At 40.7% G+C, this 23,134-nt stretch overlaps 1 protein-coding gene across 8 annotated transcripts in view; it reads left to right on the top strand.

The window, feature by feature from the left end:
- Positions 1 to 23,134, top strand: part of Nrxn3 (neurexin 3) — a 1,505,050-nt gene that overhangs the window by 943,058 nt on the left and 538,858 nt on the right. For 4 of the 8 annotated variants that reach the window (XM_013014299.1, XM_013014321.1, XM_013014314.1 and 1 more), the window contains exon 1: positions 15,578 to 15,851. The exons of the other annotated variants lie outside the window; for them this stretch is intronic. In XM_013014299.1, coding sequence (XP_012869753.1) covers positions 15,578 to 15,851 — 274 coding nt within the window. Of the gene's footprint in view, positions 1 to 15,577; positions 15,852 to 23,134 lie in introns of those variants that run through there. 8 annotated transcript variants of the gene reach the window in all.

Here is a 23,134-nt window from a genome sequence, read left to right as displayed (position 1 = left end):
TGCCCATTCATAGCAACTTAGGAACTATAGTTTGGAACATTAAATGATACCCTTTTGTTAGGTTCTCTTGTCAACTATACATATAGTTAGCATACCACATCTGTAGAAGATATATTTGGTAACAGCATAAGTTTAAAAAATTTGTCAACCTGATTATCCAAATGAAGATACTGAAGCTTATTCTATAAACATTAATGTACTCTAAAAGGCTAGAAAATGTCTCTTTGTCCAAGTAGAACTCAGGGAAAATACTTAGTTCCTTTGAAAGCATAGGGGCTTGATATCTTTTATTAGGAAGTGAGAAATTTGGGTCTTATTTTACTAGTGTTTTAAGTTTTTTAGAATATATTAATACTTCAAGGGGGGTTCATTGTGATAATTATATACTATGTACTTTGAACAAGTCTACGCCCTTTATTATGTTAATTCCCTCCCCCTTTGCAAAAAAGTGTTTGCTGTTTTATTGATGCATTTATGGTACAATACTGCTTTCTAGGATTCAGTTCTGTCATCTATAAAATGAGAATTTTGAAATAATGAATGGTTCTTATGATCCTCTTTTAAAATTTAAAAAAAAATCTTTCTAGAACATCCCCAGGTTAAGTTGAAATCATTTTAGGAGGGAGTTGACAGACCATTTTCAGGTCAGATCCAGCCAGAGAAATTATTCAGTACAGGACTCTAAGGGACACAGTTCACCCAGACTTTGATTTAAAAAAATAAATAAATAAAAATGACCCCTGGCAAGGAGTGCAAAGAAGTAGTCCTCTCTTTGAGCTCTAAGAACCCTTGGTAGGATGTGCTCTAAGGTATTTTTCTGAATCTGGAAGTCTCTAATTCTACCAGTGTTGTTATTCTTGACAATAAGCCTACAGTATGGCTTGAAAAAAACAAATTTATTTTCTCCCACTTTTGGAGCTTTGAATACCTAAGACCATGATACCGGATGGTTAAATTTCTCTGGAGTCCTTAGTTGGCAAATGCCTGTCTTTTCTGTGTCTTTACATGGCTGGGTTTTGTTGTTGTTGTTTTCTTGTACCTATATATACCTAGTTTCTTCCTATCCTTACAAAAACATTCATTGTATTGTATTAGGGCCTAATCATTTAACCTCAGTTACCTCTTTAAAGTTTCTGTGTCCTAAATCAATTCACACTGGCATTGGTCACCAAAGCTCTCAGTGTATCTTGGAAGACAAAGTGAGTTAAGGAAGAAATTTTAATAACTCATAACTATTTTTAGTTTTCCTTTATTTTCCTTTTGGCTAATGCATATAGTCATCTTCCTAAACAACCAAAAGTTCTATCCACAGCTGGTCAGTGGGGTGGGGGCATTTGAGAGTTGCTATTTCTATTGTTGCTAATTTTTCTTGAACTATTGTAAGAGAGTGGGGGCTGAGAAGAAAGGGCTAAGAGTTGTAAAATATATGTATTATTTGCTACCCCAGGGCCACATTTAGTAGCCACCCCTTGCTGAGTAACTCCTAAAGCAGACATTGCTCTACACCTCATCCCCCACTGCTTGTACTACCAGCAGGAGCTAAAGAAGAAGAACCATTCAAGAGGGTGAGAGAGAATATTCTGGATGCTCTTATGCCTGGAACCTTCAGCACGACTCTATAGCTATTTTAATTGGTTTAGTAATGAGCTAAGCCTGTTAGTGCTATGAGAAACTCACTAAGAATATGCAGTGTCACCAAACAGCAGGCTGTCTGTCCTTTTCTTCCTGTGCTTGAGATACATTGACCTTTCTCTCCACTCATCTTCTACACAATGACAAGGTCTGTATTTTAGGAAATTACATCTATCTGGCACGAAATCACTCTCTGTGATGTTCCCTTCCACAGCTAACTCTGTGAAATGGAGAAGCTCACTGTCTTCTGGAATTAGGCTAAGGTACATGTCACTCTCCCCTTCCCTTGTGAGTTGTCTTTTCAATTTCTAGAAAATCCACAGCAAATGCTTGGTCAGCTGCGTTCATTTGCTTGAAATTAGTGGGCAGATAACTGGCCAAGTCAGGCAAGAGAAAAGTATGGAGGGAGAAATAAATAGTATACGTAAGCACTCGGATGGGTATTCTTATTCAAAGTTGTGGAGCATTTTAGGCCTAGTTTCTTCTATGTAACTTAAAAAAATGAAGTATCTGAGAATCTATATGAGATAGCTTGTGGTTAAGTAAATTTCTTAATGTCTGGCATTGGTGTTAGATCCAAGGATGAAAATACATTTACACTTAAAGTAGGTTAAGAATGTGTCTTCTGCTTGGTGCAGGTAGCTCACACCTGTAAGCCTAGCTACTTAAGCTACTCGGGAGGCTGAGATGTGAACATCTGGTTCAACATCATGGTTCAAAACTATCCCTAGCAGGCAAGTCCATGAGATTCTTGGGTCCAACTGACCACCAAAAAGCTGGAAGTGGAGCTGTGGCTCAAGTGGTAGAGTGCTTACCTTGAGCAAAAATGTTCAAGGTTAGTGCCCAGGAGCTCCAGGACTGGCATGCATGCACACACACACACACACGCACACATGCACACACGCACGCACACACACACACACACACACAAGCACACACACACACATACACACTGCATCTGATTTTACCATAGTGAACAATCAGGAATCCTGCATAATAGAACACCTTCCTTATTAATTCAAAATCAAGTTTAATGGGACCATAACAAGGTTGTTTTTTTTCCTTGCATACTTTCATACACTGTCCCTGATATTCTTTTGCTCAAAGCTAGCACTCTACCATTCGAGCCATGATGCCACTTCTGTCTTTCTCAGAATAGTTTATTGGAGATCAACTTCTCATGGTCTTTCCTGCTGACCCTGGCTTCAAACCATGATCCTCAGCTCTCAGCCTCCTGAGCAGCTAGGATTACAGGTGTGAACTATCAGCATCTGGCTAAATAACTTAATAACTGCCGATGTATACATTACTCAAACATTGTGTAATAAATATCAATATTGAATGCAAATGCTTTGGGCAATGTTTAATTTTTTAACATGTATAAAGTTGCCTACATGAAACATTATTTTGTGTGTGTGTGTGTGTGTGTGTGTGTGTGTGTGTGTGTGTGTGTGTGTGTTGGTTGTGGTGCTTGGCCTAGGGCCTGAGTATGGTCCCAAGCCTTTTTGTGCTCAAGGCTAGAGCTCTACCACTTGAGCCACAGCATCACTTTTGGTTTTTGAGAGGTTAATTGGAGATAAGAGTCTCACAGAGACTTTTCTGCCTGGCTGGCTTTGAACCACAACCCTGATCTCAGTCTCCTGAGAAGCTAGGATTATAGGCATGGGCCACCAGAGCCCATCTCTGAAACCTTACTTTTTTATGCTGAATATTGAATAGGATAATTTTAAAGCTAATTTTTATCTACTAACCAATACTCAGAGACAATCAATTCCAAGTTGCTTATTTTATCTCTTATAGAACAAGTATTTTGATTTTTTTTAATTTGGTAACCTATAAGAAACATATTAGAATAAAATATAAGGAAAGAATGAGAGAAAATAATTTGATCTCAGGTCTCTTTTTGAAAATACTATATTTCATTTTATCCAAGGAGGGATAATGAAGAACATAGTTAAGCACATATATAAAATTAGATATAAGAAAATATAGTTTTCCATTTCATTGATAAGAATAATTTATTTAAATTTTAAATCACAAATCTATGGGGATCTATTGAAGTTGACTTAGACTGGAATGCAGTTTCTGATTTTTCAATATTTGTATGCTTCTTATTGTGTTTCATCTGATCTTGAAAGGATAGAACTTAAGTGTTCTATTCAGGTTGTAGATACTATTATTTGTAGTCTGATAATTATGCTATTAAAATTAGCTATGGCTTTGCTACTCTTTCCCTTTCATCCTATTTGTTTTAATGAGAATATAGTGAATTTATTCAATAAATCATTATTAAGCACTTAACATGCATCAGCATTGTTCAACATCCTAGGTAATTGAGCAGTGATCAAAGAACACAAACACATCTCCTCCAATGGAACATGTTTTCTAGTGGAGATTTTGATCAGGGATTTGTCTTTCTTTCACTCTATCAACATGTGCTTTATATATCTAAAAGCTATATTGTTGGATGCATACAGATTCAAGACTGTTACATTTTCTGGATGAATTCTTTTTCTCAGGATGGAGTAAAGGAGTATATTTTCTTTTTCCAGAAAAAAAATATTTCCATATCTTTTTAGGCTAAAATTCACCAAATAAGCATACTAATTAGGATATAAAGTTTAGGGTATGGTAGTTCTTTCTCTTTTATTATCACAGAACTGAGTACTCAAATAGAGTATAACTTAAGCTCCCAGCTTAAGCTTCTTTGTGAGAGGAAAATCACCTGTTCCAGTTGGCTTGCGGTCACTATATCAAAATGTCTAAGATTAGTAATTTTTAAGAAGGAAAAGTTAATTTTGGCTCATGATTTTAGAGGTTCCAGTCCATGATCAGAAAAGACCCATTGCTTTCAAGCTTCTTCTAGGGACCTTGGGTGGAAATGGTGGGGAATATTTGGTGAAGCATCCTGTTTACCTCATGGCCAAGAAGTGGAAGAGCACAGGGGCCCATTCTCCTCTTGAAGAAGGAGATAATCTAAGGACATTCTACTAAAGGAACGTCTGCCACCTCTCAAGAGAGTCACACTGAGGACCAAGCTTGTAACAAAAAAGGCCTTTGGGAAGCATTGCAGATCCAAATTATAGCATCACCTTCTGCTTTGTTTAAGCAGAGTTTTGTGATCTCAGTTTAAAAAGAAAACAAAACTAAGTTAATACTGTAAATGATATTCCTATATGGCACTAACCAAAAGAAAAGTAATAGCCTAAAGGAATGTCCACATGGCTGAGATCTAGTCACCCCTTTAAGTGTCAGCCTCTTTAAGTATGACTTGGAATTTGCATATATTAAACATAGAGGATTTAGTAGCTGAATAGTAATACATGGGTTATGCGGTTGGGTGGCTTAAAGTCACACATGGTCACACTCGGGCTCTGCTACCACCTCTTGTCTCTGTAAATACAGGCAGGTGGTAGTAGACATCTTTCTTTCCGATGGCAAGATAGTGACAGAATATCCATCTTGTAACAAGTGAAACAAATATCGATCATTATTACTGTTTTAAAGTTCCACAAATTAGTTGCTGGTGTGATGTGGTATTAGTGGCAGAATGTTGACTGAGACTTATTCACAAAACACACCCTATTTGCTCATTACCACCCCTTGTATTCCTTCCATCAATGCAAAACTACAATACTCTTAATTTTTATGGGCACTACTGAAAAGTAATACTTAAAAAATGTATTGTAAAGGTGATATACAAAATAACAAAGGAGTTACAGTTATATGTCAGGTAATGAGTACATTTCTTTTTGGAAAGTGTCACCTCCTCCATTATTTTTTCCCCATTCTCATCATCCTCCCCCCTCCCCAAATTATGTAGTTCTTTTCTTTTCATTCTTTTTTTTTCTTTTTTATAGACTTTGCATGTCAGTTTTGGTATTGTTACATTTAACTATGATAAATAAAAATGTCACTATTTTATCTCCTGCATGGGAGCCTTTAAGGTAAGAACTAACATTGCTTGAATGTATATTCCAGCATCTTTCTCTGTGAACATTATTCCATCTCCATGTTCTGTACTCTCTCAAATTCTTCTTGAAAGATATATATTGGAACCTCTTTGATCTCCCATGAGTTTTTAATCTCTTTGTTTTATGTTTAAATCTTTTTCATCCTGTGCTATGTTTTGAAGATCTTTAATTCTGCCCTCCAGTTCAGTTCACTAATTCTCTCTTCAGCTACATCTACATATTAGAACCACAGGGCGATTCTTTTTGTTATTATTTTTAAATTTTATTAACTGTGTTGCATTTTCAGAAGCGTTTAGTTCTTTCTAAACGCTGCCCGTTGCCATATATGTTTTTCTCCCGCTGTGATTACTATAGCTTTTGTAATTAATCATTTCAACCATATTTGTTTGGGCAACTTATTTCAGATTATTCTTTTAATGTTACATTTTGAGGTTTCTTGTTCTCTTATTGTTGTGGCTAAAAACTCTTTCAAAGTAGATTACTTTCTTACTGTACTATCATTTTTGTCATGTGCTCACATTCTACTGATGATTATGTTGAAACAGCCATGCATGTCTTAATCTGGATAATGATTCTAGCCTCTTCTGATGCTGAAATATGCTATCTAGTATTAAGTAACTTGCTCTGTCTGTATCTAAGTGTTTCTAATTTAAGTGTCTTCTTAATATTTGTCTGTACCAGATACAACAGAGAAGGATGGTTCTATGCTCATTAGAAAGAACAAAGCAACTCTACTTTCTGCCCAGGGTTTTCAAGCTATTATGTCTTTATTTAAATTATTAACTTTTTTGTATGTAGTCCATTGGGATTTCCTGCTGAGAGGTAGGGACAAAGGGGAAGCAAATCTTACACTCTATCCATAGCAATGAACCCTTCACTGTTGAAAAATGCCCTCTTAGAACACAGGAACAGAAGTTGCGTAGGTGTTGCTAGTAGGGAGAAACGTGTTTGCTGTTTAAAATAGAAACATTAAATTGCTAATATGTCTAGAGATAACTTGTACTGCATACACTAATGAAAAAATGAAGTTCCAGTGCAGCAATACTTCTTGATTTGTTTATTTTATGGAAATACAAGATTCTTTGGTGGGTGATACAGTCATAATATTCAATGTACATACATGGGAATGGAGCTCGGAAACTTTTGATGGGCTGGGTGGGGTTAGAGTAGATGGAAGGGGGGAATGATGGAAGAGGTGACAATGATCAAAATGAATTATATACATAAATTGACACATTGAATTGAAACCTCTTGAACTACTATTTAAAGATTAATTTAAAAATTACCAAAAAAATAAGATTACTAACCTGGATACATGAAAAGTCAGAAGTAAGGGTATGTGAGAATCTTGCAAACTCCAAGAATTGGGTTTGATACTTAAAGTAAGGCCAAGAGAATGTATAAATTAATGCAGAGGTAGAAGAGGGAATGGTTTTTAAGTCACGTAATGCTAAAATGCTTCTGTTTGTCTCCATCCTGTGATGGAGAGTACTACCTTCCAAAGCAACCCTTCTCATTTTTGTAATATCCTCAAACATTGCTAGTTCTTTCTAATAAACTGATGGTTGAATATTTTTTAACATCTCTCCAGTTCCATACATAACAAAAATATTATTTTCAGTAGTAATTAAATATATCCCAATACTAGTCCACAAATACCTGTTTCCTGTGGGCAAAGTGCTGGTCTAAGTTTGCGGAAGGAGATGCTAATGATGTAGTATTCATCTTTCTCAATAGAATAAAGGTTTTCAGAGTTTAAGTAATTTGTCCAGGGTGGAACAGCTAGTAAATAGTGGTACGTAGATTTGAACTTACGCTTCATGGCCCTAGGATGAGATCCTACATCATTTTTACATGAATCATGTTGAGCACTTGGATATAAAGTAACTGATCATGACACAATGGGACAAGTTTTGACAGTACAGGACTTTAGGAGAACAGAAAAGAACAACCAATTCAGCCTGTTTGGATTAGAAGCAATAGTTCTTGAACACCTAAGTAGCATACTGTTATTAAAATACTATCTTAATATTATTTTACTTATTTTAAGAAGAGCCTGTTCCTCCTACCTATATCACTTCAATTTTAGTGTACCTGCCTGACCTCACCATCCATATTGGGAGTCCTTAGTACCACTGAGAAATGTCCTTATGACTCATCTTGCAAACATTGCTGAAGCTACTTAGGTTACACTTTGTACTTTCTGTTTTGGAGAACATCCAACCCATTTTGTTCTTTGAGATTTCTCTATGAAATGAATTTAAGTCTGCATAATATCAAGGGAAAAGTGATCATTTATTCCAGATCTTGAGATCTCTGTACCTCAACTTTAGATTATGTCCTCTTCATGGAATGATGATAGAAATAGACATATGAGTGTGATGATAGCATGAACGAGGGCATTTTAACAGATAAATGATACCTTATGAATTTGATCCAGTGTGTATTTTGGTATCTAAAAATTAACTACTGGGAATAAATTTTTAAGCAAAAGATAACTCTTGGACCTGCTAAAATTTAACTTGTAAATTCATGATGGTATCAATTTAACATCTCTGAGTATGACAAACTAGTCATTAGAAATAGTTTGTCTTTTCACATTTCCTCCTGTCCCTACTTCTCTTTTTACTTTTTCCATCCTTCTTTCCCCTTTTTCTTCTCTCCTCATGTCTTTTAACACTTGTCTTCTTCATTGAAAGAAAAAGTTGACCACTTTCTATTCTTTTCAAGCCTTAACTAAGTAACAAGAGAAAAGTAGGATTCAAGTGTGTCCCTCCTTTAGGAATTTCTCTGTGGATGATCCCAGGTTAACATGGTAATTTTCTTTCGTACCTTCTTCTCCTTTTTCTGTCAATTTGAAATCATTAAAGTCCAGTTCATACTAAGAATGACTAGTCCCCTTTGCAAATGCATGTTTTCATTAAGGCCTTAACATCATTCCTTGATCTAGGATTATTCATAGTCATGCTGTTGAGGAAATATATTCAGAGTTTAAAGGAAGCTGCTCAAAGTCAAACTGACTGCAATTCAGTTCATGTCACCCTGCCTGCTAGTTCTTCCTCTTCCTAAATTGACTAAATCTATTCTTTGTGCTTTGTTTATGTTTAATAACTTGTATTTATGGAAGAAACTTACAGCATGTTTTTATTTGGGTGTAGTGGTAGTTTTCAACTATAGTGTTTACTTCCCAAGATCTGAAATCTCTCCTTTATTTATCACGTGGTATTTTATATTTCAAACTTTTCTTGCCTATAGTATTCCTAAATTTAATGTTCATGGGGTAAATATATTGAAGTCCTGAGATCCCTATTTCAGCCACAAGGTGGACCAGGGAATAAGGATGGATGTTCGTAAGAAAGATAAGTTAAAGAATCAGAGGCATTTTCTGACCTATAAATGTATACAAGGATGGCATTGCTCTTTAAATAAAGAAAATCAACATTCAAATACATGTAGAAATGACAGTTAAGGTAATAAAGCTTCTTCTTATACACCCAAATAGAAAATATAATCAGAAATCTGCTCTTCTTTGCAGGATGGATTTCTTAAATAAATGAACAGAAGGATGAATTATATGGATATAAATAAATCTACTGACATATAATAAAGCAAACTTCGATTGTTTTATGGGGTCGCTGGATCTCTTGGATATATTTATAGCCATCTTAATAGTCACCTGTATTTTTTCAGGACTTTTATTCCATTTCACATTATGTGAGTTTAGTTGTAGTGTGATTTTTGTTGTTGTTGTTGTTCTATTCTCTTTCTCAATTTCCTTTGGAGCCCTATGTAGATTGAAAGTAAGGATCGCTACTGTTTAGTTTGGGGAAAAAAAGGAAGTATTTCACCTAACAGCTTGGGCCTCACACAGAACAGACTGTGTGAATACTTTCTGGTCAAGGTGTGTGCTGTCACATTCAATGTACCTGCAATAATGAACTTGACAGGAATCTTCAGCTGGCAGGGAAGTGGCAGATCAGAGTCTGTCCAAGTGAAGAGAGAGCCATGTGCAGAGGTAAAATGTACTGTGAGAGATGACGGACAGAGAAATTTGGCATTAGGTGTTTGAAACCTAACATATTTAAGTATCATCATGAAGCTCATTTTAAAAGCCAAGCATTCTCTGGTGGACCCATTGCAACAATAAGATATACAAGTCATTATGTCAAAAAATGAACTTTACAACTTTGGTGCAGGGCGGGGGGAAGGAGGAGGATTGGGTGGGGGGCGAGGGGAGGATAGGAAGGGATGGGAAGGGGAAACAAAGGAGGAGGTTACAATGCTTGATAAGAAATGTACTCATTATCTTGCCCATGTAATTGTAACCGCTCTGTACAGTATTTTTACAAAAAAAAAAAAAGCCAGGCATTCCTTAGTTACTTAAGAGTTGAGGCACAGAGCAAAATAAGACAAGGAATTAAGGGCAAAGTTTCTTTTATTTGGGGCTAGTCTCCCAGGGAAGAGAAAAGGATGTATTAAAAGAGTGAGACAAGGAAGTCTATCATCCCAAATTCTGCAGTCTGAAGTAACAGTGAAATCCTGCTATTGACTTAGTAGACCCAGCACTAGGGGGTTTAAAAACAAAACAAAACTACATTCCATTCAGAAATGTACATTTCTTTTTTTTTTATTGTGAAAATACCATACAGAGGGGTTATAATTACATGGGCAAGGTAATGAGTACATTTCTTATCAAGCATTGTTGCCTCCTCCTTTGTTTCCCCTTCCCATCCCTTCCCATCCCCCCTCCGTCCCCCCCCACCCAATCCTCCCACCCCCCCCACCAAAGTTGTAAAGTTCGTTTTTCGACATAACGACTTGTTGCAATGGGTCCACCTGTATCACTATTTAAACTATTTTTTTTCTTAGTTTGGATTTTATGAAAGGGGGTTATTTAAGTAGGGCAAAGCTTGGTTTATCCCATGAAATTTTAATTTTCTATTACTGAGGAGGCTGAGGTCTAAGACTCATAGTTTCAGAACCAGCCCGGGCAGACAAGTCACTAAAATAAGCAAAGAGCTAGACATGGAGGTGTGGCATGGGAGAAAGAGCACACCATGATTGAAAAAGCCAAGCAGAAGTGTGAGGCCCTCATCCAAGCCCTACTATCAGGGGGGGAAAAAGACCATAAAAACATACCAATTTTCCGTTTTGAATCTCTTAGCATAACATTCCTAAGTCTGTTTCTCTTCTTGCTTATCTTTAAGGCATTCACTTATCATCATCCTTTATCTGGATACTTGATACCCAAGTGTCCTCATGGAAAGGATCCAATAGACAGGAGAGGAGGAGCTTTTGATGGGCAGTGACCATCATTCTTCAATCCTTCAGCTGGCATGCTAGCTGCAGGCAGTCTTAAGAAGATAGTTCTAGAAAGAAAAGTCTTAAGTATACATGTATGTGTGTGCCTGCATGTACATGTGAATGTGTGTCTGACATATTCATTACATCAGCCTTAATATAGACCCTAATAGACTGGAAAAGAATGGGAATTAGAAATTTCAATAGCAATCTATTCAACATATGAAAAAAATAACAGTATTTTAAATGGGAGAATGGCATGTACTTTATTTGGCTTGTGGGGGGATAGCTTTGTGGAGTGGTTATATAAAAAAATCTTGGTCTTCTGTGTTTTCTCTGAATAGTGTCCTCAATATTCACCTGTGTCCACATAGGGAAACTGTCTCATTGAGACTCACCGCTACTTCTTTTGACATTTTTTTGAAACGTAAATAAATGATAAGTGTGACAAGTAAAATGAATAGTTCCAGCTGTGACACACTCCAGCAGCACTTGCAGATTTTGTACAGCATTAAGGATTTATTTTCACTTTTTTTTTTTTTGGCCTAGCAGAGATTTAACAGGAAGGTCCATCTAAGCTTTCCATACTTCCTGAGATGATGTCAAAACAGTCTGCAAAACTCAGTGCCAATTTGAAATACGAACAGTAAGTAGATAGGTCTTCTACATGTCACCCCTGGAGAGCTTGTCTCTTGGGATCAATGTCACTAAAGCCAGAAAAACGGGTCAGCAAAACCAATGGTATGAGAGCATGTGAGTCTAAGATTGGCTAATGGTTCTTAGAAGTCCTTTACCCAGCAAACATTTACTGAGATCCTGAAATGTACCACCCTTTTTCTACACAAGCAGGAAGTCAGGAAGAACATGCCAAAGACAGCCATGGAGGAGCTTACCCTCTCCTTTAAAAAGACATATGACAAACCCCACATACAATGAAACCATTTCAGAAAGTAGAGAGTGATGCCAAAGAACTGAAGAGTGTCAGTAGCTAACTTCACATGAATTAATTCCAGAGAGGCTCTCTGAGGAAGCGATATTTGAAATGCTGGGGTCAGGTGGAAATCTTGGGACATGCCTTCCATGAGAACAGAGGGTAATCAAGTGTGCACAGACAAGAGGAAGATGAGTGTCTACTTTTATGATAGACAAGAAGAGGAAGAAAATATTGGATGCTCAACAGGGATTTAAAGTTAAAAAATAACATTTTACAGGAAAAAAGAAATAAGCAAGTTTATCTCCACCTGGGTCAAAAAAAGATCTAGACATGTTCAATGCACAGAAAGATCTAGGCCAGGTGCCTGTGGCTCATACTTATAATCTTAGTTACTCAGGAGCCCGAAATCTGAGGACTGAGATTTGAAGCCAGCGCAGGCAGGAAAATTAGAGATTCTGATCTCCAATTAACCAGCTAAAAGCCAGAAGTGGAGCTTTGGCTCAAGTGATAGAGCACTAGTCTTTGGCAAGAAAGCTAAGAGACAGTGCCAGGACCTTGGGTTAAATTCCAGTGTAAGTATGAGGAAAGGAGAGAGGAAAGGAAGGAGGGGGGGAAGAGGAGGGGGAAAAGAAGGAAGGAAGGAAAGAAGGGAGGGAGGGAAAAAGTAAGGAAGGAAAGATGGAAGGAAAGAAGGGAGGAAGATAGATCTGGAGTTGAGGGTGGAGACTATGGGGTAACTAGCAGGAGAGAGAGATCAAGAGTTAGGCACAAACCAGGTCATCTAGGTTTCTTTAAGATTACAAGATAGAAATCAGAAGTTTGAAGTAAGATGTGGAGCCTTCTGCAGCACTAAATCAAGAAGCGGCTGAGGTGAACAGGAATTATCTGGAGAGAGGATATTTAAGACATCATATCCTTCCCCTAACCAGTCACAGTATAAAACCTATTGGAAGTTTTAACTTCTTTTCCTGGTCAACAAAGTGACCAGCTGCTCTTTGTGAGGTGTGTTGCCACAAGCAACTGTGTCTATGCTGTCTCTTCAAAATCCCCAATCACCTCATGAGGGAGGTATTATCCACACTTCAACTGAGGAGGAAACTGAGTTGCCAGTGTCCGCATACTCCTCTCACCCTTGCTGGGTCGTTCCTGAGTGCAGGCTGATGGTTTAAGACATTGCCCGTTTCTAGGCCTCTACCCAAAGGTACAAAGAAGGCCTTGTGAGTGGGGGTGGCTTTCCTGGAGAATGCTCGGTCACAGATGGCCCTGGCTCTGAGAGGCAGGGCTGTAAGCATGACTCTGCACCATTTATCACGGGCAGCATGTACCTGCAAAAGAACATCCATTTCAGAAGCACGATCCCAAGTCACTACCATAAATTCAGAAATGACTTGATATTTGACCTTGAAGATAAATCATCTGTAGGTTTAGTATCTCTCTCGTTGGAGAGACATAAAGCGACTCTCTTAACCTCTCCTTGGGGTGTCCCAGGGATGGATAATTCTGTCTTCCTCTGTTCTTGGTCCTCATTCGGGAGTTTAAAATGAGCGAGATATATATAATACGGGCTATATACACCTTAAAAAAAAACAAAAAAACTAGGGAATAGTCCCACAGCCTCTCCCACTGTCTATTCCTCCCAAAGCAAGGTGAGTGTGCAGGTAGAATCCGCCCTTGGGTGTGCTTTTCCCACTCATCAGCTGTAAGAGGGGAGAAGTGGAGGCTGGCTCGTCCAGAATGTCACCAGTTCCCTGGCAGAGCCTGGACTCAGTCACCTCCTGGAGTCACAGATGGCCCTGACAGCTGCTGCCACTTGGAGACTTTGCCCTGCAGGTTCAGCCCTGGGTGTAAACACCATGCTGTCTGTCCTTGGTGCCCAGTGCCTGGGGAGGCTTCACCCACCTGGGGTCAGCGCTTTCCCCAGCGAGGAGTCCAGCTTAGGCTAAGTAAACATCCATCTATCTTCCGCAGGCAGAGGTGGGTTGGGACCCTCTCTCTCTCTTCCTCTTGTGAATCTCAGGGTTTCCAAGTGCCCCAACCTATCACTTTCCGGGAGTCCCTGGACCCCTTGTTTTCTTTAGAGATCCGGAACTCCCCATGGAGCCCTGACTCGCTGTCCAGGCAGCCACCAGGCAGGGAGGCGCGAGTTTGCGGGGTGGGGGGTAGGGTGCCTTGGCACCTGCAGCAGTCGGAGTGGTGGTGGGGGGGTAGGGGGTGCTCCCGCTGATTTAGGACAGTTGTTTTTGGTTTTGTTTGTGAATTTCTCTTGTGGGGCTACTTGTCCACCGCCGGTCTATTTCTTCCCCAACATTGTAAAAGGCGCCTTCACCGGGCGAGTTTGGAGAGGAGCCAGGAGAAGCAGATAAGAAAGCGCAGCATCTGTGTGGGGCAGGCCGCGTGGGGGAGAGGTGAGAAGCAGGCATTCACCGTGGTGGTGCGGGAGCCCTGCGCGCGACCCCTGGGCCGGAGAGCGCGTGGCTGGGCGGGCAGGCAGGGGCTGCGGGCAGGCAGACCAGTGGGTGGACCGGTGGCGCGCGCGCGTCGTTCCCGAGCCGTACTTGAATGGGGAGGGCCGGGATCCCCGCGGCTCGGCCCCTCCTTCCTCCCCCGAGCCAGCCAGTCCCTCGGCAGAGCGCTCGGGCTGCACTGATTTGCTCTCCCCGGTGCGCTATTTGCATAGGACTTGCCCATTTGTGAATTTGGATCTCTCCCCCTCCCCACTCCACCCCCTTCCATCCAACTCCACCGCTTCACTTCACCTGTGCCTCTGGCTTTCCACCCCCCTCCCCCCACCACCACTGGCACGTTGCACTTTGCCGGAGACCATCAAACCTCTTGGCCACCTCCGCCGGGGCCTGCGGGACACCTCCATCTCCGGCCCTCCCTGATTGCGCCAACCCACCCAACCTCCCTCTCTGCCTCGGCGGAGCCACGCTCATCTTTTCCCTCTGGGTCCTTCTTACTCTCTTTCCTCTGGCTGCTGCTGTTGCTGCTGCTGCTGCTGCTGCTGCTTTCCTGTACCGGTTGGGAGCCCGGGAAGCAGGCGGCTGCTCCGTGGCGCGGCGTGGCGCTCCTCCAGACCCGGCAGGGTTAACTGCCTCGCGGACCTCCAGCTAGGCTCCCCGGAACACGAGCAACTCTTCTACCTGCATCACCCTTTTTCTTCTTCTCTATTTTTTCTGCGGGTCAGTTCTGCATTGCATCTCACCGAAGTGGAAACGAGAGGAACAAAATAAATAAAATGTCCAAAGTCCTCGGATGTTGGCTAAACTAGCTTGAACGCTTTTCTTCCTCCTTCCCCACCTCTCCCTCCTCCTCCTTTCCAACCTTTCCAGGAGAGTGCAGTGAAGTCATCAGACTCTGGGGTGCCCAGCGATCGGGGAGCGCTGCGTCCTGGGCAGGAGGTTGGTTTGTCACACCTGGGCGACTCTGGCAGCTTAATTTTTCAGCTCTGGGAAAAAGGAGACTTTGCTTTTCTTCTTCTTTAAAAAAAATCATTTTTTCTCCTTCCTCCTCTCCCTTTTATTGTTTGGTAATTTTTTTTTAAACTGGATTCATCATTGTCTTGAAAGCTTCCTATCGCCTCCCTCTCGCCCCCCCACCCCCGCCCCCACCCCACCCCACCAAGCGGGGGCTACTTTTTCTCCTGCGACGATGGGCCCCTGGGCATCATGAACTTCCTGATTCCTCGCTGGCTGGAATTTAAACTGCCCATCTGCAGTGGTCCAGTGCGTTGACCATGCACCTGAGAATCCACGCGAGACGGAGCCCTCCACGCCGGCCGGCCTGGACCCTGGGGATCTGGTCCCTCTTCTGGGGATGTATCGTCAGCTCTGTGTGGAGTTCATCTAACGTAGCTTCATCTTCGTCGTCCTCCTCTTCCTCTTCCTCCTCCTCCTCCTCCTCCACACCGGGGTCTCACTCTCCGCAGGAACACCATTTCCACGGCAGCAAGCATCACTCAGTGCCTATTTCCATCTATCGCTCCCCTGTATCCCTTCGAGGAGGGCACGGTGGGTCTCTCTGCTCTTTATCCTTTTAATTGGGGGCGTAGCAACTCCGTAACCCACTTCGTCTTCTTTCGGGGTAGTGTCAGGGGTGGGAAACGCATAACAATGGAAATGTGCTAATGATGTGCATGGAGAAAGACAGTTTCCACTTGCTCGTGAAGAGTTGTGTTTTTCTACTCTCTGCACCCCACTTTTTCTCCCAAGGCTCCCTCATTCATAGCAGCAGCCGAAACACCACCCACTCCGTTCCCCCCACCTTCCGCTCCCCTCTTCCCATGGCAGTAACTTCTCAGACAAATCCGGATGCTACACTTCTGGGAAATCATTCATTCACCTTGCTTTCACCCTTTCCTGTCTCTGGTCTAGTTGTGGAGCTAGTTGTGGAGGGATCGCGGGTGGCATAGACATCCTTTGGTCGTTAGCCTGAAGTTGATTAAACTGCTGTAAAGTTCTCTGTGTGGTTAAGGTCAAGAGAGAGAGTAACTAAGTCTATAAAGGCAGGAAATATTATTAATAGGCTTGCCTATTATTTGTTCGCTATGGTAGCTTTCTGTTTGTCCATATGTCTGATGAGAAAAAAATGAGCTATCCCTAAAACTTGTGTATTTGGTATTGCTAACTACTCAAGAGGAAGCAATATGTAAGAGCAGGCTAAGTCCATTTTATAATTTAGCCCAGTGTAAAAGATAGTAATTTTGATTGCACACATGTAAATGAGGGTGTATTTTTTTAAATTCAATTAAAGAGCATGAATGGGCTTGTTCACACAACACAGACATGGCATATTTTGCTTTCAACAGCTCTCTTTACATGGCTATTGAAGGAAGAGACTGGTGATTCTTTAAAAAAAAAAAAATGTGTTCCACCCTGAGCAGGCTGTCTGAAAAGGCGATGTCTGCAGCGAAGGTAGAAGCCTGCCTGCTGTCGTAAACTGTTTCTAAGAAGGGAGCTTCACTGTTTGTTTACTATGCACTCCATTCTGATAGCAAGAGGAAGGCGAAGACTGGGAGAGACGGCGGGAGCCGAGCTGCCCTCCAGCCAGCAGGAGTGCCAGCGGCCCCGGGAGCTCTGACCTCCCCAGTATTTTGAAGACCCTCCGCAGGCAGATCCCAGTGGGAAAGTGGGAAAGTGGATTCTTCCCCGGCCTCCTCGCTGGGGGTTATCACTCAGTGCTGTCTGGTGAAGGGGAAACACATTGAGGAAATGCCAGCACACTCTGACACTTCTTGCCTCTCTCTTTAAATTGTATTTGATGGAATGTCAAGCAGCGCAGGGTTTTGTAGGGTTGGTGGGAAAGATTAGTGGGAAGGAGGGACTGCTTAAAATGCTTGATCCTGACTAGGTTGCTGGGGTGGGGGGTGGGGTTCCTGTGACTCCTGCTGGGTCTGGTGTAGCCTCTTTCTGATAGATGAACAGCAACCTAGGAATGAGCCACATTCAGAGAGGGGGGGAGAGAGAGAGAGAGAGAAAAAAAAAAGAAGAGAGGAGAGGGAGAGAGAGAGAGGAGAGAAAAAGCAGTTTCAAGGGAAACAGCTCCTACAGGGGTGGGCAAGTGGGGGGCTGGGAGGGGATACATGGGAGAGGGTGTAGGAAAGAAAAGGGGAGGTGGGGGAAGAAGCCAGACTGACTACTACTAATAACCATAATTATACACAGAAATGCTCAGTGATAATTAGCTAAATTTTGCTAATTAGTGTAAATGATCAGCAGGGAGATGAAGATTACACATTAGTTAGAGGTTACAGGCTGGCAGGGTCTTGCTGTTTTATTTATTTATTTTTAAATTTAGGATGCAAACAGTTAAAAGCAGCTACTAGTAAGCAACGGAATTTGCAGAACAGAATGTGTCCCGCTGGTTCCTAAGCCTTTCCACCTCCTTCTTTTCTAACTTTCATTCCTCTTCCTCTTTACTATTCATCTCTTCTTCTCCCCCCCCCCCACCTTCTCCTTTTTCTCTTCCTTCTCTTTCATCTAAGGAGATTGAGTCTTGTACTGGTTAACATGATTCTTCTCTACTTACTTTATTTTGTGAAGGATTGGGTTGCTTCATAGCCTCTAAACCTTGTTTGACTGCTTCCCAGTTTAGGGTCTCATTAGCCCACCACTGATAAGATTCAGTGTGATAGAGAAGGAGAATAAAGTAAGCAAATGGCCAGAGATTGTAGAAAAGGCTTTCAAAGAAGCAGCAGTGAACAAGATGCCCTCTAGCTCTTTGGTACATCCCAGCTGTGACTTTTTGCCTTTTTTTTTTTTTTTAACCAAAAGGACTCAGATCCCATGAAGATTTTCTAAGGAACCTCTCTCTCATTCTTAGGGTAACTTGTTTCCCCCTGTTCAAAGACAAAAAGGTCTAGTTAATAACAATTTAAAAAATGTTTTGGGTGGATGTGTTCGCAGGCATAGTACCCTGTCTCTGATGATTGCTACTAATGGTTTACTGTTAGCCTCATTCCCAAGTCCTTGTCATATTGTTTACCCTTCATTTTGGTATAAAACAACAACTTCTTTTCATTCCATAATATAATATAAATATAATAATTAATAATAATATATCCTTGTTTTCCTCACTCTACATAATAATAATAATAACCAATTATAAATAGCCTTGCTTTCCTTGCTCACTTCCTGAGCAAGGAAAGAGCTGCTGCTCATCAGTTTTGCCACTATCATACCTTCTACCATTTAGCCGTATAGAGGAATAGGAGTATTAACTGGAGTGTTGAGATTTTACCCACATTTTCACCCTTGGTGAAATCAGCACCCTTGGTGCTGATCTTTAACAAATTGATTATGTTATAGATTTGCTCATGGCCTGTCTTGGACAGCTAGAAGGATGCTGAACTCTTCTATAAATTGGGGAGAAATCAAAAAACACTCCGCAGGATCACCCAAATGCTCTCATGTTGAGATTGTGTTTCAGAATAACATTAATCCTCTTCTTTACAAGAACTTCTTATCCCTCTCTTCATTATTTGGAGCCTTTTCTTAGTTACCCTCTTGTGTTCACTACCACTCACCAGTCACTCAGTTAACACTTCCTGAGTACTTTGTAAGTGCTGGGTTTTGTGTGATTAAGTGGGGGAATAGTTTAGGAAGCCTCTTGATCACTGTAACTGATAAGTGTTTTAGTATTCATAAAAGTAGTTGGTGAATAATGACCCAGATTCCAAGTGAAGTCAATTAATGTAAAATCTCAATATCCTCTGTAAGTATCTATTTGTGTTCTTCTGTTACTCAGAAATTCTTTATATATTATTTTTCATACTGGGGTTTGTTTCCATACTTAAATGCCATGTTTATCAAAGTGCGAGGTAGTAGTGATTTGTTTAGTGGTGGAGAACACATCCATAGTAAAATGTATTTGTATCCTAGCCTTTGGCTTCATAAGGGTGTTTTGTACATTTTTCCCTTCTAATTACTCTCTCACACCTCTAGGAACTCCAGTATACTTCTGCTTGAATAGTGCTTTAATAGTTACCGTTTTAAAAGCAGCAGTGTCTGAGGCTCCCAGATTGTGTGTATCTTATATTTTATCCTTCACCATAGCTGACATTCCTAACTCCTAGATATTTAAGAGTATTTGATGGCTATATAGAATCATTGGGAAGTTTAACCTCAAAAGGAAACATGCATTAATACATTTAGGGGAAGACCTCTTAATTAGAAACTTGGTGGAGAGAGAGAGAGAGAGAGAGAGAGAGAGAGAGTTGGGGGAGGGGGAGAGATGGACTGACTTGGGGACACAAAAGTCCAAGCTAGCTTAGTAGAAGTGTGTGTGTGTGTGTGTGTGTGTGTGTGTGTGTGTGTGTGTGTTGGGTTCTCACTTGTGATGTATGAGCCAGGAGTTTTTAGAAAACATCCCACTGCTCATTCCTTTTCACAGAGAACCCCCCCTCCCATCTGAAATCTTCCCAGCCACTGGGAAGATGATTCTGATCTACTGAGCACTTTATTCTGCTCCACCAGCTGCTTTCTTTCTTGGGAATCAGTATGCTGAATAATTCAGAGTGTTGGTTGACAGATAAAATGATAAGATTTATATGTCTTTGGCCTTGGTGATGAATTAATTAAGTTGTTTTTTTTCCTTTATATGCATTGTTTTTTTTTTCTCTCTCTCCTGTAAAATGTGCTGGCGAGTAGGGGATCTGGAAATGAGCTTGTTCTTGTAAGACTTTTAGAGGAGGATTATAATATCCTAGTGGAAATATTTTTTTTTCAGAGTTTTCAACATGGTCATTGTACAAGGTGAAGGTAGAGCTGCCTTATCAGGGAGAGGAAATGAGATATTCATAAAACAGTTCCCCAGGGGGAGGGGGGAATAAAACCCTCCACTCACTAATCATGCATAGAATTCCTCAGAAGAATTTGATTCATTTAGATTGAATCTGGAAGAGATTACAATACCGTTTAGCTTTCACTTTCGAGAATTAATTTATTGGATCTCAAAAAGTTTGCTTCTGTGAATGATCCTAGAGGGAGGCAAATTTCTGAAAACAAACTTTGAACTTTTTTCTCCTTTTTTTTCTCATTAGTTAAGGTTGCTGTAACAAAATACCATAGACTGATTTGTTTATACCTGGAGGATAGAAGGCCAAGAGCAAAATGTTAACAAGGTTGATTATCTTTTGAACCGCCCCCCCCCAAGATGCCCATTTTCTCTCTGTGTCTTTACATTAACTTTCCTCTGGTTGCATGTAGCATTGGTGTCTTTCTCTCTAAGTTTTCTTCATCAGACTGGATTGGGACACACTCTGACAGCCATATTTTATCTTAGTCAGATCCTTTTTCTAAACATAGCTTTTTTTCTTTTTCTTTTCTTTTTTTAAAATTTAATACTGAGGATTAGGGCTTTCCCGTAGGAATTTGGGAGCACACCCATAATGTTTCTTGTCACTCCCAGGACCTATCCTAATCACTGGGAAAGTAGTAAAGCTGCACTATTGTGTCAATCATTTCTATTAAACTCAGACCTGCAGAATGGCAACATAAAGCCACAGAAACAGTGGCAGCAATTTACAAAATCTTAAGGTGGTGCCTCAGGAAGAAACATTTTATTTACAGATAGAGGGGAAACAAGGAGAATAGATTTAGCTAAAACTTAGGCTTTCGGGTTTTGTTTTATTTTTTTTTTTCCAGCTGAACTTCTATGTCCAGTCCTGGATGTGCTTGTAGATAAGTCTGTTTGACACCGATGTGTGCCTTAAACACACACACACACACACACACACACACACACACAAAACAGTCTAATGTCCATTCCCTGGACCTTATCTAGACCTGCCGTAGAACCTTGCTCCCATCCCCAATCATTTCTTTTGTGACCTACAGTTGCACATTCTTTTCCTTTTCTAAGGCACACACCACCAATGCTTTTTCCTAGTCATCCCTAAGTAGAGAAAAAACAGGTTAGCTAAGTGCAGACAGCCACTCTTTTTGGCAGTTAAAAAAAATATAGCCTTAAAAAGAGAATATGTTTTCTATTTGGTTTAAATCTGTCTTAAAATGTGAACCTGAAGTAGCTTGTCTCCTGCAGAACAGAATCACCACTGAGGAACTATGTTGTGAATTATAAATTTTGTCTGTTAATAATCCCCAAATTTCTAAATTGCAGTGCTGATTGTATCTCACCTTTGTAAAATTTCCCCATGTAAATCTCATCTCCATTAAACAATTCATATTGTTTAGTGAAAGATTAAAAGTCCTTCAAAATCTGTCGCCAGCTAGCCTGTGCCAGTCTTATTGTTCTTTCCCAGTTGTCCAACACGTACATCACTACTCCTTTTTCCTTCTTCCCTCCCTCCCTCCCTCCCTTCTCCTGTCCTCCCTCCCTCCCTTCCTTTTTCCTTCCCTTCTTCTTCTGCCCTCCCTCCCTTCATCCCTCTCTCCCTTCCCCTTCCTTTTTCCCTCCCTCCCTTTCTTCCTTCCTCCCTTCCTCCTTCCCTCCTCCTTCTGACCTTCCTTCCCTCCCTCCCTTCCTTCCTCCCTCCCTCTTCCTTCTGCCTTTCCTCCCTCCCTCCCTCCCTCCCTTTCTTCCTTCCTCCCTTCCTCCTTCCCTCTTCCTTCTGCCCTTCCTCGCTCCCTCCCTCCCTCCTTCCCTCCCTCCCTCCCTCCTTTCCCTTCCCTTCCTTCCTTCCTTCCTTCCTTCCTTCTTTCTTTCTTTTCTTCTTCCCACCCTCCTTTCCTCTCCTACCTCACTGTCTCTCTCTCCTTGTGTCTCTTTGTCTCTGTCTCTGTCTCTCTCTCTCTCTCTCCAGATGCTTCTGAAATAACATTTGTGGTAATGTGTTGATGAGCATAACAGGTGCATGAAAATGGAGTTTTAATGGAAATTTGCTGATGATTAGATGGAGATAGGACAAATCATCCACAGGATTTAGAGTGGTGTATCTGTGCCCATCACTTGGCTTGACTAAAGACTATGTCTTCCTCTTTAAACTAGGAATGGTGCGGGTGATACCGCATAGGCACAGAACTGTATGGAAGATTAAACAGCAGGTGCTTTGTAGATTATAAATCATGCTATACAAGTTAACTATTTTATGAGAAATATTTTAATGTCAAGACTGCCCTCTTCCAATTCCTTGTAGATAGTGGAAGGTGTTTACTATTGAATGTTTGCTGGTTGATGGTGTGGTTAAAGTTAAAGAACATGTGTCTACAATCCTCATTTTTCTATCTACAGCCACACATTTTGCCTTCAAGGAAGTTACTTTACTTTATGTAAACAAAGTACTAATTCTTTGGGAAAATGTAGATGAGAAATCTTAATGAGTATTTTCTTGTTTATGTACTAGAAGACTATAGCACAAGAAAAAAATAAGACAGCTTTTGACTGATGAGAACTGTCTCCTCTGGTAGAATTCTGTGCCTGGAAAATTTAAGGAAGGGTAATCAAATTGTAACAAACCACTTAGAAAGCTTGGAGGTCTTTTGAAATATAAATGAAGGCATTCTAAGAAATATACTAAGGCTATTTTGGAAATTCAAAATTTGTAATAAATCTGTGTAGAAGTCAAACATTTCTATGCTGAGTACCCATTGGAGACAGAGTTTTGGTTTAGTTCATACTAGGAAGTAACAGCTACTCTCTCTCTCTTTTTAAGGACAAATGTCTTCAGACGGGGGAAAAAAAGGAAAAAAGAGAGAAAGCCTCAGTTAATGCCACTTTTTGTATTTTTTACTATCTGGGGCTCAAAGGCTATAGAGTAGATAGGAGCATATTATTATGCCAGAACCTTTAGAGTTGACTTTGTGGAACCTGAATTTAAAACCAGAATGCTTATGGA

The sequence above is a fragment of the Dipodomys ordii genome, unplaced genomic scaffold (assembly GCF_000151885.1).
Source record: "Dipodomys ordii isolate 6190 unplaced genomic scaffold, Dord_2.0 Scaffold2, whole genome shotgun sequence".
Taxonomy (NCBI): domain Eukaryota; kingdom Metazoa; phylum Chordata; class Mammalia; order Rodentia; family Heteromyidae; genus Dipodomys; species Dipodomys ordii.
Note: the sequence above shows the minus strand (reverse complement) of the source record. Positions and strands in the feature narration are given on the sequence as shown.